The sequence below is a fragment of the Berghia stephanieae genome, chromosome 2, assembly GCF_034508935.2.
Source record: "Berghia stephanieae isolate SIO BIC M18660-M18661 chromosome 2, UCSD_Bste_1.3, whole genome shotgun sequence".
In the NCBI taxonomy this organism is placed as follows: domain Eukaryota; kingdom Metazoa; phylum Mollusca; class Gastropoda; order Nudibranchia; family Aeolidiidae; genus Berghia; species Berghia stephanieae.
In genome coordinates, this window is record NC_088361.1 from 112,051,680 (window position 1) to 112,070,402 (window position 18,723).

The following is an 18,723-nucleotide window of genomic DNA, read 5'->3' on the forward strand; positions in this document are numbered from 1 at the left end:
AGATAACAATTGTTCGCGTTCAGCCGAGATTTTTCCTGACACCCCCCCCCCCCCCCCCCCCCCCCCCCCCCAAAGTCTGCCGTAGCAAGATAACATGAAACAAGTTATTGCTACCCTCCCCTCCCCTTCCTCTTAATAAATAATGTCCGTTTCAGTTTCACGCTATAGAAACCGGGATAAACATTCCATGGACCAAATGGTTTTGAAGGGCTTCTATAGAGTTGATGTATAATCAAGAATCGATATCAACGTTCTGATACAGTATCGGTACAGGGATTTGTTTTTTCCTTCTCCGGCAGATCGGTCAAGGTATCACGTGGTGTGGTATGATTGCTGTTGGTGTTGACCCCTGACACCCATCCTATTAGTTACCGTCCAGGGTCTCACTAGAAATAAGTGCCTGTACGATTAAAATAGGCCCAGGTCGATCGTGGGCGGCGGATCAAGTAGTCGAAGTATAGGCTGGTATCGATATTTCAATCCCGATACACCGGTCAGACTACTTTTTTTGTTTTTTTTTTTTTTTTTTTTTTTTGTTATCTTTGCTTTTTTTTTTTTATTATTCAATCCATTTTATTCATATTAATTTGTGTTCGTATTTAGAATTGAGTTTATAAAAGTAGATTTCGAGTATATAATGGTTTTGACAATTCACGGTTCGCTTTCATTTGATATCTGTAAAAGAAAACCAGAAACTGAAGCTTGATAACTGAACATATATACGGTCACAGCATCGCTGTAATAAATATATGGGATAGAGGAGGGGAAGTACTTGGAAATCTAGAAATGGTACGGAGCTTTTTTTTAAAAAACCAAGATATATGTTACTGTGAATGACATAATCAGTCGGATGGTGAAAAGGTTTGAACTGAGATATTGCCAAATTTAGTTAAAAGGCCAATTTTGATCAAAAATGAGTTCTTGTCATAGATGATTGAATCAATCGTTTTTTGTTGGGGTTTTTTTTTTTTTGTACCTCTTCGGGAAATATCAAAGCTTAATTTCACTTCTAATTATCTTTTACAGCTAGTCAAGTATAAAAAAATGTGAAAATTGAGAAAAGTTGCTGGATACCTTTCCAATACGTTATGTGGCCAAAACTTCACGAAAAATCGCCCGATTTGCTTCCAATAAAGATTTAAATGCTCTGGGGAACATATTCTTTCAGAAAATTCAATAAAAAATAAAAAATAAATAAATAAAATTGTAAAATTCAGATCCAAAATGTTCACCTTCCAACTGATTATGTCATGCACTGACGCATATTGTCACCTCCTGTAATCCAAACTTCCATTTGAGTCATCAAGTCATAGACACTGCATCAGTCTGACAAATGACATTGTAGCCTGGCGTGATCTCTCTCTCTCTCTCTCTCTCTCTCTCTCTCTCTCTCTCTCTCTCTCTCTCTTTCTCACTCTCTCTCTCTTTCTCTTTCTCTCTCTCTTTCTCTCTTTCTCTCTCTTTCTCTCTCTCTCTCCCTCTCTCTTTCTCTCTCTCTTTTTCTCTCTCTTTCTCTCTCTCACTATCTCTCTCTACCTATCTCTATCTATCTCTATCTATCCATCTATCTATCTCTTTCCCTATCTCTCTCTCCCTCTTTTTCTCTCTCTCTCTCTCTCTCTCTCTCTCTCTCTCTCTCTCTCTCTCTCTCTCTCTGTTGTCAGGTTAAAGCGATTTCCTGTAATCGATACCAAAATTAATGTCCCGTTTGAAATGAATCAGCACCCACTTTGGCAATCCACCCGCCACTTGACATATCGCCGTGCCACTAAAAGGGCAACCATAGCAGACTGTTTCACATTCGTCATCACCTGGTGGTGTCTGTGATCATGTTACGGCAATCGGGGTTTGGGGGGGAGGGGGGGTGGATGGATGGCTGCCATTATCGGGCCCCATTCTCTAGGTGTTGTTGCCAGCGTTTCCGACAATATATACATTGACTTACGAAATGTTACATCTACCTTCTCAATGTTCCTGCTTCTACCCCACACTGGAGAATAGTGCCAAGGCGGAAATCATCAGAGGTGCTTGATTAGCACCCCAAGTTGTTCCCGCCCGCCAGCTCCCTAAGAAGACTGTTGCGTCTGTGTGAAAAAAGGTGAGGACGTAAGTGAGAATTAATCACAGAATCCGCACAGCAGTACTTGACAGACTTCATTTTAAAAGCGTTTGGATAGACAATAAGGGGGAATGGTGACAAAATCTGACTCTTTCCAAGTTTTTGGATTAGATGGAGCAGAAATCGGGGGCATTCCTTTAACATCCTTGTCCCGATGATGCTCGATAAATCATTTTCGCTGGAATGAATCATCAAATTGATGCTTTTTACATTATGTATTGGGTAGGGAGAGAGAGAGAGAGAGAGAGAGAGAGAGAGAGAGAGAGAGAGAGACGGGGAGTAAGACAATTAGGTGGAGGAGAAAGAAGAAAAGGAGGAGGAGGAGGAGGAGGAGGAGGACGGAGAGACGTAAGAAAGTAGGATGAAGAGCAAACGTAGGGATTTGATAGAAGATATTCTTATTAAATATTTTTTTTAAATGAATAGATGGAAAGAAAAGAGAAAAGAGGGAGGGAAAGGGGGGTGGAAAGAAAAGATAAAAGAGGGAGGGAAAGGGGGGGGTGGAAAGAAAAGAGAAAAGAGGGAGGGAAAGGGGGGGGGTGTAAAGAAAAGAGAAAAGAGGGAGGGAAAGCGACGGGGTGGAAAGAAAAGAGAAAAGAGGGAGGGAAAGGGGGGTGGAAAGAAAAGAGAAAAGAGGGGTGGAAAGAAAAGAGAAAAGAGGGGTGGAAAGAAAAGAGAAAAGAGGGGTGGAAAGAAAAGAGAAAAGAGGGAGGGAAAGGGGGGGGGGGGTATGGAAACAAAGCCAATGATTATAAAACTCAACAATTGACAACAATATCCAATTCAGGTCAACTGCTATACTACCGTACTCTGAAAAAAAAAACATATATTTAAAAATTTGGCCGGAAAACTTGTCCTTCAAATATCGATCGATTTAAATGACCCTCATCTTGGCGAAAACTTTCAAACCTGGGACTTCGCGAAGTCGGAGGTTCGAAAGTTTTCGCCAAGATGAGGGTCATTTAAATCGATCGATTTTTGAAGGACAAGTTTTCTGGCCAAATTTTTTAAATATATGTTTTTCCATAGTACGGTGGTAATGTCCTGGGGAGACATTTATATCAAAGACCCTACCCAATCTCCTTTGTCCCCCGCATCGCTCCAAACCTATCAAAAGTTTTTCTATTTTTTTTATTTTTTTTAGATTGATTACACTTCAAACGGTTATATAAAGTATAACCTTCTTTGATGTTCATATGAAAAAGAAAATAATGATAATAATAATATTAATAATAATAATAAGTTTTATTGATTAATCGCCACACGATGAAAGTTGAGCCGAGACAAACGTGGTCGGTGGCCAATACACAATGAAATAGGAGCCAGAAGCCATACATAGTACGGTAATGGCCAAAAAACAATGAATTAGGAGGCGAGGACCATAGATAGTACGGTAGTGGCCAATATACAATGAATTAGGAGGCCAGGACCATAGATAGTACGGTAGTGGCCAATGTACAATGAATTAGGTGGCCAGGACCATACATAGTCCGGTAGTGGCCAATGTACAATGAATTAGGTGGCCAGGACCATACATAGTCCGGTAGTGGCCAATATACAATGAATTAGGTGGCCAGGACCATACATAGTCCGGTAGTGGCCAATGTACAATGAATTAGGTGGCCAGGACCATACATAGTCCGGTAGTGGCCAATATACAATGAATTAGGTGGCCAGGACCATACATAGTCCGGTAGTGGCCAATGTACAATGAATTAGGTGGCCAGGACCATACAGAGTCCGGTAGTGGCCAATGTACAATGAATTAGGTGGCCAGGACCATACATAGCACAGTTGTGGTAAAAAAAACCCCAATGAAATAGGCGCAAGGACCATAGTAACTAGTCCTTCCGATCCATTAGGCCCGTGGAGCCGGAGTTTATCCCGGTTTCTATAGCTTGAAACGGACAATAGCAATTGTTTGCTACCCATTGGATAGGAGGCTAGTCTGTCGCAAAGTACGTTCGGCCAGATATAAGAGCTACCCAATCACTCCTGGGTGGACAGGGAGAGAGGGGAGGCGGGCTCAGAAAAAATTCTCGACTGCACCCGGGATCGATCTTTTCGTGTGAAGCGAGTACCAACTGAGCTATTGGGACTTCGACCATAGTACGAACGACCAAACTCAAGAACTGTTGGGACCTCCACCATAGTACGAAGGACCAAACTCAAAGAACTGTTGGGACCTCGACCATAGTACGAACGACCAAACTCAAAGAACTGTGCTGACCTCCCATAGTGGGCAGGGAGGTACTTATTGTGTCTTCTATCCCCCAATATCTGGTTTCCAACTTGCTGTCTGTCTTTGTCTTGGAATGAGATTACTTGGTTTTGTCCTGACCCTGGTCGGAGTCCTTGGCTTGGAGGGAAACAGTCGAATGTATAGCTAGTTTTGGGAGATTTTTTTTTTTTTGCTTGTAAATCATCTCTCTGTTATGCACTATATTATGTTCTGTTTACGTATTATATATGATTTGTAAGCATTTGAGTGTATTCCCCTTAGTTGGGACCTGTGCTTCTGTCTTGATGAGACTTTTAGGTGATCTCAGACAAAATACTTGGATAGTGTGCTCTTGGAATCTATATCTGTTTCCTATTTGAACCAATTCCCATTTGTCTTACCTTTTCTTGGGTGCTTTAATTGTAATTCTAGAACTTTTTACTATCCCATTTTCCTCCTTTTTACTGGCGCTGATATGACCTTAATGTGTTGCAAGCGCCTTAAAAGCCTTAAAAACAAAGAACTGAATTATGACCCTGTATTGTAAGGTAATACCAATGTTGATCAATACTAACCATTAGGTTAATCACTAGATATATCCAAACACGGCAATCGTGGTGTCAAATTCTAGAGTATATTTATTTATCTAACAAGAACTATCTACTCTATTTTTATACGTTCTTTCTATGCTTGCTTTCACATCTTCTTCTTCTTCTTCTTCTTTTTCTTCTTCTTCTTCTTCTTCTTCTTCTTCTTCTTCTTCTACTACTTCTTCTTCTACTACTACTACTACTACTACTACTACTACTACTACTACTACTACCACTACTACTTCTTCGTCTTCTTCTTCCACCTCCTCCTCCGTCTGCTGTTGCCACCGCCACCGCCACCGTTATCATCATCATCATCATCATCATCATCATCATCATCATCATCATCATCCTTATCGTCCTCTTCGTAGTCCACATTACAATCTCTTCAACCAACCAACTGCCAATGAATATTTTGACGACTGCACCTTATCACCATCCATCCCATCCCATCCCATCATCTCTCAACCATTATATTTTATAACCAATGCCCAAACGGTCTTATCGTATTTATTTAATTTGTTTGACGTTGATAACAACAATACAGACGATACTTCCACCATGATATTTTATAACCAATAATATCCCAAACGACCATATTTACAACTGCAATAGGGAATGAGATTAGCGGAAGAGTAGCGTCCTTTGATTGGACGTCACCCATAGTCTGTTGGTTGTGCGCATGCGTCTCTCGTCCTCGCTTCCGCGGGGACGAGAGACGCATGCGCACAACCAACATGACGTTCTCTCTCTAATAACTTTTCCGCCGGTGACGTCACAGTCTATGGGTGACGTCCAATCAAGGGACGCTACTCTTCCGCTAATCTCATTCCCTATAGGGAGCTAAAGTGTGATTTTCCAATCTCATAATTGGAGTTGTAAAATCCCCTCTTCTGGATGGATGGAGACATAAACTAGAACATTTACAAAGGGCAATATCCACTAAACGTGCTCAAAGCACTTTACAAGGGGTCCCTGGCCAACAGCAACACTTCACGTGTAGGACGGGACATGACGCCTGTTAGGCGATATTACCATTTTTTTGGACAGAGACAACGCTGTTAACGGCCAGGTACTCATTTTACTCCTGTTTACGGTGAGAGAAAGTGAGTGAAGAGCCTTTTCCAAGGGCTCAACTATGCGCCGAGCTAGGCTCGAACCCAGGACCTTCCGGTTCGAAAGCGCACTCGCTTTCGAACCGGAAGGTCCTGGGTTCGAGCCATCGTCGCTATTTTACGTCCCGTAATCTTAAGGCTCTGCCTATAGGACAGTCTGCTTCTAAAATAGTTATGCCACCCTTTGATTCAATACTATTTAACCTATTCCTTATTATCCTTCCTCCCAAGGACTGGCTGCATACACACTTCATTCCAAGTTTAGAACCAAAAAAGTTTTTTAAAAAGCATGACGTCAAGACTGCTTCCCTTCTCTATTTTATTGTATTTGTTTTTCGTTGATAAACAGGCCGTACTACAATCTCCGTCATCGTTGATTCCAGCGCGATAACGCGAAAACAGCGTGTTTTATTATGAAATCTCTTTCACATCGTGTTCTCTTCGACACAGACAAAACACGTTTTACTCTTCTTTTTTTTTTAATTCTTTTATTTATTTTTTTTTGGGACAGAAAACTTTTACTTGAAAAAAAAAAAAGATTAACAAATAAATAAATATATAAATGAATAAATATGGTTAGTTATGAAGCGTATTTCCACGGATTTACTATGCTCAATGCGCTTTACAATGTTTCTTTTTTTTTTTCCAGCAGGTCATATTATGATCATTTATATAGGGACAATTTCTGGGTACCAAGGAAAGAACATACCGCTGTATTCCATTGCCCATTCCTGTCCGCTTACCTTCTATTTCTATCTATTTATCTATCTATCTATCTATCTATCTATCTATCTATCTATCTATCTATCTATCTATCTGTCTGTCTGTCTGTCTATCTATCTATCTATCTATATGTCTATCTATCTATCTATCTATCTATCTATCTATCTATCTATCTTTTTATATATATATATATATATATATATATATATATATATTATATATATATATATATATATATATATATATATATATATATTATTTCGCCGACTGATGAAATGGGAGAAACTATTGTATCGGGGAAAAAAGATGTGAGTGACCTTATTTATTTTTATATGCTCTAACCAACATTATCAAGCGCTCTCGTACCTACAAGTACCCACAACACTCATGTGTGTGTGTGTGTGTGTGTGTATATATATATATATATATATATATTAATTATATATATATTTTGTCTGTCTCTATCTATCTATCTATCTATCTATCTATCTATCTATCTATCTATCTATCTATCTATCTATCTATCTATCTATCTATCTATCTATCCGTCCTTTACCTTATCTGTATTTCCGTTGGCAATTTCTTCGTCTTCCTCCTCCAATCATTTGCATGTTGAATGGTGTGAAATCACTGCCGTGCGCATATCGATCAGCACGGGGGGGGGGGGGGGGGTGGACAAGAGTGGCTTTTAATAGAAGTCAATCTCTCTATGTAAACAACGCTTTATCAATTTATCACTTGATTTTTGCATAACGGAACTTTCTTCTTTTTTTTTCTTTTTTTTTTTTTTGTTTGTTTTCTTGTTGGCGCTGTGCGGTGTAGTGCATTGTTTCCAGTACACGGGATGGTGAGGCATTGATTTTACACCCGTGAGGGACCCAGGTTCGAATCCCGCTTTCTTCAAGCTTATCTCTTGTTGTATGTGGGGGGGGGGGGTGGGGGCTTGAAAACCTCGATGGACGCCACTATTTAAACTTCCCTCTTATTTTTCTTTTGTTCATCTTCGTCATCACCATCATCATCATCATCATCATCATCATCATCATTATCATCATCATTAGTAGAAGTAGTAGTAGTAGTAGTAGTAGTAGTAGTAGTAGTAGTAGTAGTAGTAGTAGTAGTAGTAGTAGTAGTAGTAGTAGTGTAGTAGTGTAGTAGTAGTGTAGTGTAGTAGTAGTAGTAGTAGTAGTAGTGTAGTGTAGTGTAGTATAGTAATAGTAGTAGTAGTAGTAGTGTAGTAGTAGTAGTAGTAGTAGTTGTTAGTAGTTGTGTAGTAGTAGTAGTAGTAGTAGTAGTAGTAGTAGTAGTAGTAGTAGTAGTAGTAGTAGTAGTAGTAGTAGTAGTAGTAGTAGAAGTAGTAGTAGTAGTGGTAGTAGTAGTAGTAATAGTAGTAGTAGTAGTAGTAGTAGTAGTAGTAGTAGTAGTAGTAGTAGTAGTAGTAGTAGTTGTAGTAGTAGTAGTTGTTGTAGTAGTAGTAGTAGTAGTAGTAGTAGTAGTAGTAGTAGTAGTAGTAGTAGTAGTAGTAGTAGTAGTAGTAGTAGTAATAGTATCGTCCTAGCAAGCAATTGCTATTGTCCGTTTCACGCTATAGAAACCGGGATAAACTCCGGCTCCGAGGGCCTAATGGCTCTGAAGGAAAAAAAAAAAGGGGGGGGGGGGAGAATATTATATTCTACATGGTTTTCACCATTTGTCACCCGCCATCTCAAAACGGTTTTATGCCGGGGTGAAATAGGTAGCGGAAATTGTATTTATAGCCACAGGTGCGGCTATGTGGTCTTGTAGTATGACACTCGCTTTCGGATCGGATCGGAATGTCCTGGGTTCGAGCCTCGCTCGGCTTATAGTCGAGTCCTTTGAAATAGGCTCTTTAGTCACATTCTCTCATCGTACTCAGGTGTAAAATGAGTACCTGGCAATTAACAGCGTTGTTTCTGTCGTGAAAAAAATAATTGTAATAATATTGCCTCACAGGCGTCATGTCTCGTTCTACATGTTACGCGTTGCTGTTGGTGGTTAGGGACCCTTTGTAAAGCGCTTTGAGCACGTATAGTGGACATTACGCTATATAAAAGCTCTTACGGTAGAGATGAGTGTTGGCTCACATTCATAAGTCTTCTTAAAATAAATAAAATTCCCTTTATTCATCCCTAAGGGGAAATTTTTCTTTAGGGTCTATTCCAAGGGAAGACTGGAATAACCCAGGCGTCAGCCGCAGTGCAGCGCCGCAAAGTGAGCTAAGGCTAGGTGACTTGCTCAAGGCCACACAACGCGGCGGGTGTCGAACTCGGTACCACTGAGCCACGCTGTCCCCGTTCTTGGGGGTTCCTGGCCTCTCATGTGGGCAGAGGGTACATACTGTGTCTTCTATCTCCTTATGTCTGTTTACCAGCTTGCTTTCTGTCTCTGTCTTGGAATGAGATTTCTTGGTTTTGTCCTGGCCCTGGCCGGATACCCTGGCTGAGAAGGAAACAGTCAAATGTAAAGTTAGTTTTGGGATATGATATTTTTTTCCTTGTAAATCATCTCTCTGCTATGCACTGTATTATGTTTGGGGTTTTTTTTTACATATTATATATGATTTGTAAACATTTGAGTGCATGCCTCTTAGTGGGGACCTATGCTTGTGTCTGGATAAGACCTGTAGGTGATCTCAAACTAAGTCCTTTGATAGTGTGCTCTTGGAATCTACATCTATTTCCTAGTTGAACCAATTCCCCTATGTCCTACCTTTTTCTTGGGTGCGTTTATTGTAATTCCATAACTTTTTACTATCCTATTTTCTTCCTTTTTACTGGCGATGCGCTGATATAACCTTAATGTGTTGCAAGCGCTGTAAAACCCTATAAAATAAACAAAAAAAGTCTTATTGACATGTGATCTTACACTTTTTTACCGTAATGATGTTGGCAGCTCTGTTAGAATTCCCATAAAGGATGATAATGATAATGCCTGCTTTTAAAGTAGTTTGGAGGACGTAAGAAATAGAAATCGCTATTGTTAACTTTATAAATCAACAATTTACTTATGCAAAGATTTAATAACACCTCAAAATCCTTAAAATTATGTAGTCTGGCTTCAATATTTATTCTCAATAATAAGTTTTAATGACTTTAAGGTGCTCATTTGGAGCCAAAATTTAGTAATACTACGAATTTTTCATAGCAGAAAGCAGGTCTGAAAAAAGATCACTTACCTTACCATCTTGACTAATTTACATGAACATACTTTGATGATGCAAAAAATTGACCTATTATTTTTCTTCAGTTCAATGGGAACACTAAATTAGATATCCTATGACTAACATTAACAAGAAGTTACTACTATTATTCATCTGTTTTCGTGTCATGTCATCACTTACTTCTTCTTCACCGTATTCGTTATTAATCATTGGGATGGATTGATGTGTAGTTTGTGATCGTTGGCGTGCAAAAATGTGTTTTGGATTCGAAATCACTTAAGGATTGGTGAAAAAATAAATAACTAAAAGAACATGAAGCACGAATCGTCCTTATGACGTCATTGTTAGTCTGGAAAATATACTTGGACTATCATTAGATCATCAACTTTTTGGCAGCTAATTCTTTGGAATGTTTACTGTATATATATAGAGTGTTAATATTAATAGTAATAGTAATTGAATCGATGGGATTCGGCTTTGTTAAATACTTATCATTTCTGATCGCCAAAGCATTCATTCTCACAAAAGTGATAATTAAGTGAGAACGTATCACCCCTCTGGTGGTCAAAAAACATTTTACAAAGCAAAGAGCTGAGTGACGTCATTTTCATTCATTCTGTACACGGACGGATGTGGATTTTCATGTTTGAAGCGTTTCCTGCTACCATGGAGAAGCCATACGTTACCATGGTGATGATTAAATAACCTTGTGTGTAAAACGTCATCGCATTGAGTGGTAAACGTCGCAGTGACGTCATGGGCGGGAAGTCGACTCAAGCCCTTGAAATGGAAACCGCGGAAGGTCAAAGTTTCAAGTCTGAGGACAGAGCTTACGATGCGTCTATACCTATTGTAGGTCATGGTATCCTGATAAACAAGTTAAGGAGCAGGCATCGGTGTAAGATAAAGATCTGGATAAGTTTGTGTGTGTGTGTGTGTGTGTGTGTGTGTGTATGAAAGGTGCCAGACAAAGCAAGGAAGAAAAATACAAGAGAAAAAAACCATCCCAAAATATCAGTCTACCTCGACCTGGAATCGAACCTCAGACTTTCTGATTACCGGCCAGACGTGCTACCATTACACATACCATTACTGTGTAATGGTAGCACGGCTGGACGGTAATCAGAAGGTCTGAGGTTCGATCCCCAGTCGAGGTAGACTGATATTTTGAAATGTTTTTTTCTCTTGTATTTTTCTTCCTTGCTTTGTCTGGCACCTTTCATACACACACACACACACATACACACACACACATACACACATACACATACAAACTTGTTCAGATCTTTATCTCGGTATCCTAGTTCACTCCAATAGGGAATGAGATTAGCGGAAGAGTAGCGTCCCTTGATTGGACGTCACCGGTGGATAAGTTATTTGTAAACAAACCAACTACAAGCCAAGCGCTCCAATTAAAATATTTATTATTCATATTTCTTAACAAAAATGCATATCATAATCAACGTTATGCATGTTTGTACAGAAATATGAATAATACATTTTGTATTTGGAGCGTTTGGCTTGTAGTTGATTTGTTTACAAATAACTTCTCCACCGGTAAGGTCGAATCAAGGGACGCTACTCTTCCGCTAATCTCATTCCCTATCTTGAGTGGACAAAACGCTATTTAACACGTGGACTTCTTCTTCTTCTTCTTCTTCTTCTTCTTCTTATTATTATTATTATTATTATTATTATTATTATTATTATTATTATTATTATTATTATTATTATTATTATTATTATTGTTATTATTATTATTATTATTATTATTATTATTATTATTATTATTATTATTATTATTATTATTATTATTATTATTGTTGTTGTTGTTGTTGTTGTTGTTATTATTATTATTATTATATTATTTATTATTATTATTATTATTATTATTATTATTATTATTATTTATTATTATTATTACTATTATTATTATTATTTTTATTATTATTATCATCATATCATCATCATCATCATCATTATTATTATTATTATTATTATTATTATTATTATTATTATTATTATTATTATTATTATTGAACGTATTGATGTTATTACGATTGTTGTATTTTTGTGTGGTGAATCAGTTTATTTTTTGGTTCCATTTACCTTCTTTTTTTGTTTTTCCACTTTCATGTATGTTGGCATCAAATTGTTGATTTATTGGCGCAAGCCTAAGATTGAATAAACTTTGAAACTTTGAAACTAGTAAAATGTCTACCTCGTACCACACCGATCAATTTACAACGAGCTCCCAACTTGTCAGAAATTCTTAAACCCTTAATTGTTTTTTTCTTCTCAAGTTTCGGGTATACGTTTAACCGAAAAACTCACCAGTTCTGCCCGCCAGCTACCGCGTACAGATAGTCAAAACTATGAGTAACCTTTATGTTTATAGTCCATTAGAATGTAAATGTTGCAGCTCGAAGCTCGAAGAAATAAATAACAATGTAAGCTTCAATTTAATTACAAAAACAGATCAAATGAACGTTTCGGGTTTCCCGTTATCAACAAAACAGGATGAATGAAACATTGAATGTTTTGTTTATTCATCTTAACAACGCCACTACCACATTATCTCATTCATCTGTAATGTTTCTTTATCATGTTTTGTTGATAAAGGGGAAACCCGAAACGTTCATTTGATCTGTTTTTTAAAAAAATAAATTGAAGCTTACATTCAATTTCACATTATTATTTATATTCCATTAGAGAGACTTTTATGAGAACTAATCACACTAACCGACTGTCTAAAGGCAATAACAAAAAGGCGGAGTGACGTCAATTTCATTCTTTCTATATATATTCGCTGAGATGAAATAGCAAGGAGCTGTTATTCCTTCAACCAATCAGAAACGCTGATTGGACGAAGTGTTGCTTGGATTGGCTGAGAATCGTAAAGATTCCAGTATTTTTTTTAACGAGGTCATGCAAGCTAGATTTTTAAAGGCCAAATTTTACAGTTGTCAATTAGCTATTTAAAAAATCTTTTTTTTTCTAGGCTTTTCGATTTCTTTTTTTTTTTCTTTCTTTCTTTTTTCTTTTTCATCTTATTCTTATTTCAACAATGAAAGTGTCGAAATCGCCTCACAAAACACATAAAATGAAACCATTAATTGCTGACGCGTCATTACCTCTCTTGACATGTTCATGTTCCCGCCATGACTGTTGATGAAGTCTGGGGTTTAAGTTTAACTCACCCAACCCTAACACCGACTATATCCGTAGTTTACCCGGGTTACTTTTACTCCATGCCTATTTATTACGTTTTTCTGAAACAAATTATAGGCGTAGTAGCAAAGATAATGTCTTTAGATTTTACATGTTAATGGTAGTTGAATAAAACTATCTATGTACGACATGCTCATTTTTAATACATTTATTCAAATTTTGAAAAATAGCAAAAATCTCTAGGATTGAGTGAGTTAGTGCTTGTTTTACCATTGGGTATGCCATGTTAATTATTGAGATTTACAGTTAAGTTTTCCGGCCCAAAAAAGAAAAGGGGGAGGAAGAGGAGAGGAGAAGAAGAAGGGGGGGGGGGGGTTGTTTTGGACTTTTTTTTTTTTTGGAGGGGTGAGGGGGGGGGGTGTGGGGGTTATAGTACGCCAGTATTGTTATAATTTCTAGTTGTGTCCAAACCAGAAGCCCGTGGTGCGTCAGCCCCAAATTAGATTTGATGAATTGTTGTATGTATCTGGTTCTTGTTCTAGACATGATACGCAGCCTCGACATGATTGAACGGGTGGGGAAGGGAGGTGGGGGGGTGTTGGTGGGAGTAGGGTAGGGGGGGGGGGAGGAGATGAATTAATTCACGGTTACTCTGTCAGTGTCATGCCTCCAATTAGTGTTGTCTTATTTCTTCTTTTTTATGTTTTGTTTTGTTTGGGTTTTGTTTTTGTTTTGTTTTGTTTTGTATTGTTTTTTTTGTTTTTTTTGCTTGTTTTTAAGTCTAACCCTCTACCTACGTGCTGTCCATTCTCACAAGGGATTAACCACAAAAATACTCCATTAAATTGGACTGTACATAGTCTGGCTCGACTGCAAAGCATGTAGAAATTAAAAACAGTAGCATTGGTAATAATATGCATGTAATTTGTAACTCAGAGAAGAAAAAAAATGAGATCATGATGAGGTCAAAGTAATACTAGGATTGTCGGTGTTAGGGGCTGAGTGAGTTAACGCTGTCAATCCTAGAGATTTTTGCTACTTTTCAAAATTGGAAAAAATGTATTTAAAATGAGCATGTACATAGATATTTTTTTCAACTACCATTATCATGTAAACATATTTTTAAAAATTAGCTTTGTTACTACGCCTATAATTTCTCTCATAAAAATGTAATAAATAGGCATGGGGGTAATAGTAACCCGGGTAAACTACGGATATAGTCGGTGTTAGGGTTGAGTGAGTGAACGCAGCGGTTCTGACCTGTCAATGCACAACTATGACTCGTCAGGCCCATAGACCTGGAGACCTGGAGCTTGTCTGTAGCTTTCTTTAATTCTAAATTTAAAACTTGACTGACACTTTTCCAGGTTTGAGAGAGGTTGTGGTTTTGTTTTGTGGTTTTGTCATGTCCCGCCTTAAATGTTAAATTTTGGTGTTGGCCATGGACGCCCTGTAAAGCGCTTTGATATTGCTCTATATAAAAGCCCGTTATAATATTTTTTCCTTCTTGTGTCATCCGCAGGCTGTCCAAGCCCAAGAGAGAAAAAGACGGAAAAGGCGGATTATGAAAATAGCCGTCTACTTCATGTTTGGCATCATCTCCGTGGGCGTGTTTGCCATCTGGCTCTTTCACAAGGATCCCGTGGAGTACCTTCGCTTTGGATCCGACTTCATCTTCACCGTGAAGCTTCGGTCGCTCGAAATCAGGAACGCGGACGGAGACAGCATTCTGTACGCGGACATGGGAAGGCAACTCTTGGCCTCGCCTTACGATCACTGCTGGGACGACCAGTACGACGACTACGAGGATAACTGTTTATACTGGCGTAAGACCGCCCGGCTTCGCGTTTCCCAGCACACCAATAGTTCGTCTTCCTCGTGCTACACGATGAAGTGGGAAGGATTAAAAGAAGGCTTCGAAGCCGAGGATTGCTTCTATCTCCAATACTACCAGTGGTACGGCCATCTGTCTGAAAACGTCCCGTCTTGGCCGATAGCGGACGTGTATCTACACTACACTGATTATTACCCAGCCTACCCTCGCAGTCAGACCAGTAACCTGATCCCAGTCTGGTTCGGATCTCAGAGCGTGGCCATTTTCGTCGACTCAAAATTCCCGTTCAGCGTTTCTTGGAACGTCTCCGACAAGAAGCAGTTTTGTATCAAATCTAAGAATAGTCCCGAGGAGGACGGGAAATCGACAACGTTACTGGAGTACACAGTGTGTCAGGGGAATTCCTTACCCGATATTTATAGCATCACCCATAAACATAGATTAGGTACAGATTCATCTTCATCGCCGTCAACGTCATCCGCTTATCATTCAACAACTTCAAGCGCCAAAAGCTTAAGCCCTCAAAAGCCCGTCTATGTTTTAAACGCCAATGACAGCATTTCATCGTTCGTCAGTCAGATCACTCAGAACGGCTCCGAGTGCGGCTTTTTGGAGTTGTTCGAAGGCTGGGAGAAAAACGCGGGCGATTTGTTTATCAACCCGAATCTCACAGATCGAATCAACTCCATCATGGAGGCAGCCGATACTCACAACTGCCACGCCACCTTTCCCGTGAGTCCTTTCTTCAGTTACAAATCCCAACACTTCCAGCAGGGGGTCGAGGGAGCTTACTTCGTTCAGGACAGCTTAAAACTCGCGACTAGGATGTTATTATGGCGTGGACTAGAAGGAGCGGCTCTGGACGTGACCAAACCGGAAGCGATTAATTGGTTCCTCTCCATTGTGAATAAACTTATCTCCAAGTACAATGTCAAGGCCGTTAAACTGCTCCACATGGACGTTCCTCTGGACTCCAGCTTCCACGACTCTAACGTGACGTACTTGGAGTACAATCAGATTTTCTATCAAAGGTTGTCCACGTCTCTGGGCGTCTCGTTGATCTTAGAAATGGCATCGGGTTTCATAGCCGACCCCGTCTACACTCCGATCAAAATGAGGTTCCACGGAGATTTCGGGTCTTCCTGCATGAATACGTCCATTCCGAACTCCCTGGTCATGGGACTTTCGGGATTTCCTCTTCTGATTGCCGAGCTTGATGTCAATCATCGAAACTCGGCAATCACCGAGGAGATGTTGATGAGGTGGCTGCAGCTGGCCATTTTCTATCCAGTGTTGAGAATCCCAAGCAACATTCCTTTGATGAAATCGTCGACGATGGAGGATTTCCTTACGGGAGTCCTAGCACATCGAAGTGAGGAATTCCTCCCGTACTTGAACAGAGTTTGGAAACTGCAACACAACACGCCTATCATCCGTCCTCTATGGTGGTCAGCCGCCAGCAAAAAGCCCGTTTTGGGAATCAATGATCAATTTATGGTCGGTGATCGTCTGCTCGTAGCTCCTGTCTTGTGTGAAGGGACATCTGTCAGATCGGTCTACCTGCCGGAGGGAAGCTGGGTCCGTGAAGGAATGAAGCCTATTAAGGGCCCGCAAACAGTTCGGGTTACAACTGGAAATTTTAATGTGATTCCCTATTTTTGGAAACAAGAAACGAGTGAATAAAAAAAAGACTGCTTCACAGACGCAATTGACATGGTTTTTTTTTTTTATACGAGACAGCATTTATTATTCTTCACTTCGATTTGGACAGATTGGCTTATTCATCAAAATATTCGATTCCTTATGGAGCTTACTGGATTTGGATTTTTTTTTCTTTCTTTTTTTTTTTTTTTTTTTTTTTTGTCAATGGAAAAGAAAGATGAATCTTGGAACATAAAGAATATTTTCATGTCACGTGAGGAAGATTTTGTGGAAATAATTCGTTCTTGTATTTCTCGAATGACTTATCATCAAGGTGGTATTTCTTTCTTTCTTTCTTTTTTGTTTTGTTTTTGTTTAGTTGGGGTTTGTTTGTATATTACTTTCATTAGCTTGGAGCTCTTGTGCGCTAGGACTGAACAAAAGGGGGACAATCCTATTTCTTTCCATGAATAACGTTACATAGAACAATACATATGTATACATATGTCGTGTCTTATTGTCTCGAAGCGGTGTTACATCGGGATGAATATGGTGGTGATGGTCTCAAAGGGATTTTTAACGATAAAACGACCGGAAGTGTGAGATTTTAGGTTTGCCATTTTTAGACACAATATTTTTTTTATCAGTAAAGCACTAACACGTACGTATAATTATCCCAAGGTTCATATTTTGACTGTAAATTCAGCTTTTATCATATACATCGTCGACGTAACACCGTTATGGGGGCGATAGATCTCATATACACACTCTCCACGCTGTTATCATACTCGCCGCCCATTTCCCCCCTTCCCCTCTTTTATTTTTAAAAAAAAAACTGTACTTGTATATTTCTATATAATTTGTGTTTATTTAAAGTGGGAAATGGACCACTTATCTATGGACTATGAATCGTGTCCATCACCCACCGGACTTGTGTGATAAATCTACAATCAAAAACGGACACAAACATTTCCCATGCTACTTTTTGTGTATCTATACACGAGAGGAAAACTGCGATATTTACTCTCTCTCTTTTTTAATCTATTGTGTTTAATACTTCCTCGGGTCAATTCGAAGAGATTAATTTATACTATTATTATGAATGTTGCCTAGATAAAACAGAACAGATTATCAAATGTGTTAGTTAAATTCTGTGTAATAATATTTAATGGAATCAACATTCTCATCTCACAACTTACAACTCATTATAACAGCTTAAAAAAGAACAAAATACCAAACACGGAACGTTTCGGGGCCCAAAGCCCTTCTTCAGCTAACAACAACAAATGAATGAAAAGATAAACACATTACTACTGTTGTTGGCTGAAGAAGGGTTTTGAACCCGAAACGTTCCGTGTTTGGTATTTTGTTTGAAGCTGTCATCATATTCATTTTTGTTTATTACTTTTTACAGTCGACAGCCTCCAGCAGCTTTGTATCACTTACAACTCCTTATAAGGTCATTTAATCTCACAACTCAAATGCAATGTTAAAAATGCTTTTATTGGGGACTTGGGAGTGATGAGGCTTTCTCCTATGGTCCTCTCTCTCTATCTCTCTCTCTCTCTCTCTCTCTCTCTCTCTCTCTCTCTCTCTCTCTCTCTCTCTCTCTCTCTCTCTCTTTCGTTTTCTCTTAGTGGCTTTATGTCTTTGTCCTCGGATAGGCTCACTTTGTTTTGCCAAGACAGTGACTGGAGTCCTTTTCTGTTAGATCGGCAGTCAAATGTGGACGGGTATATGTGTGTGTGTATGTGTGTGTGTGTGTGTGTGTGTGTGTGTGTTCTTTTCGAGTGAATTTATTTTTTCCCTTTCAAGCACGTGAACGATTCGTGCATTATAAGTCATCTGCTTACCTCGGGCTAAGACCCCTGTGCCAGCGTCTTTGGAAGACTGAAGGTAGCGTTAACTCACTCAACCCGAACACCGACTATATCCGTAGTTTACCCCATGACTATTTCATTTTTCTCAGACAAATTATAGGTGCATTATCAAAGCTAATGTTTTTAGTTTTTGCATGTTAATGACAATGAATATAACTATCTATGCTCGTTTTTAAAATACTTTTATTCCAATTTTGAAAAGTAGCAAAAATCTCTAGGATTGAGTGAGTTAAGCCTGGCGTAGAGGT

At 39.0% G+C, this 18,723-nt stretch overlaps 1 protein-coding gene across 2 annotated transcripts in view; it reads left to right on the plus strand.

Annotated features, from left to right (window-relative positions):
• LOC144966251 (myogenesis-regulating glycosidase-like) overlaps positions 1-17,726 on the plus strand; it is a 97,934-nt gene extending 80,208 nt beyond the window's left edge. Inside the window, exons 1-2 of one of the 2 annotated variants that reach the window (XM_078902444.1) lie at positions 10,036-10,801; positions 14,643-16,796. In XM_078902444.1, coding sequence (XP_078758570.1) covers positions 10,706-10,801; positions 14,643-16,637 — 2,091 coding nt within the window. In that variant the 5' untranslated portion in view covers positions 10,036-10,705 and the 3' untranslated portion in view covers positions 16,638-16,796. Of the gene's footprint in view, positions 1-10,035; positions 10,802-14,642 lie in introns of those variants that run through there. The other variant, XM_078902443.1, reaches the window with a different exon arrangement.
• Positions 17,727-18,723: the final 997 nt, after the last annotated feature.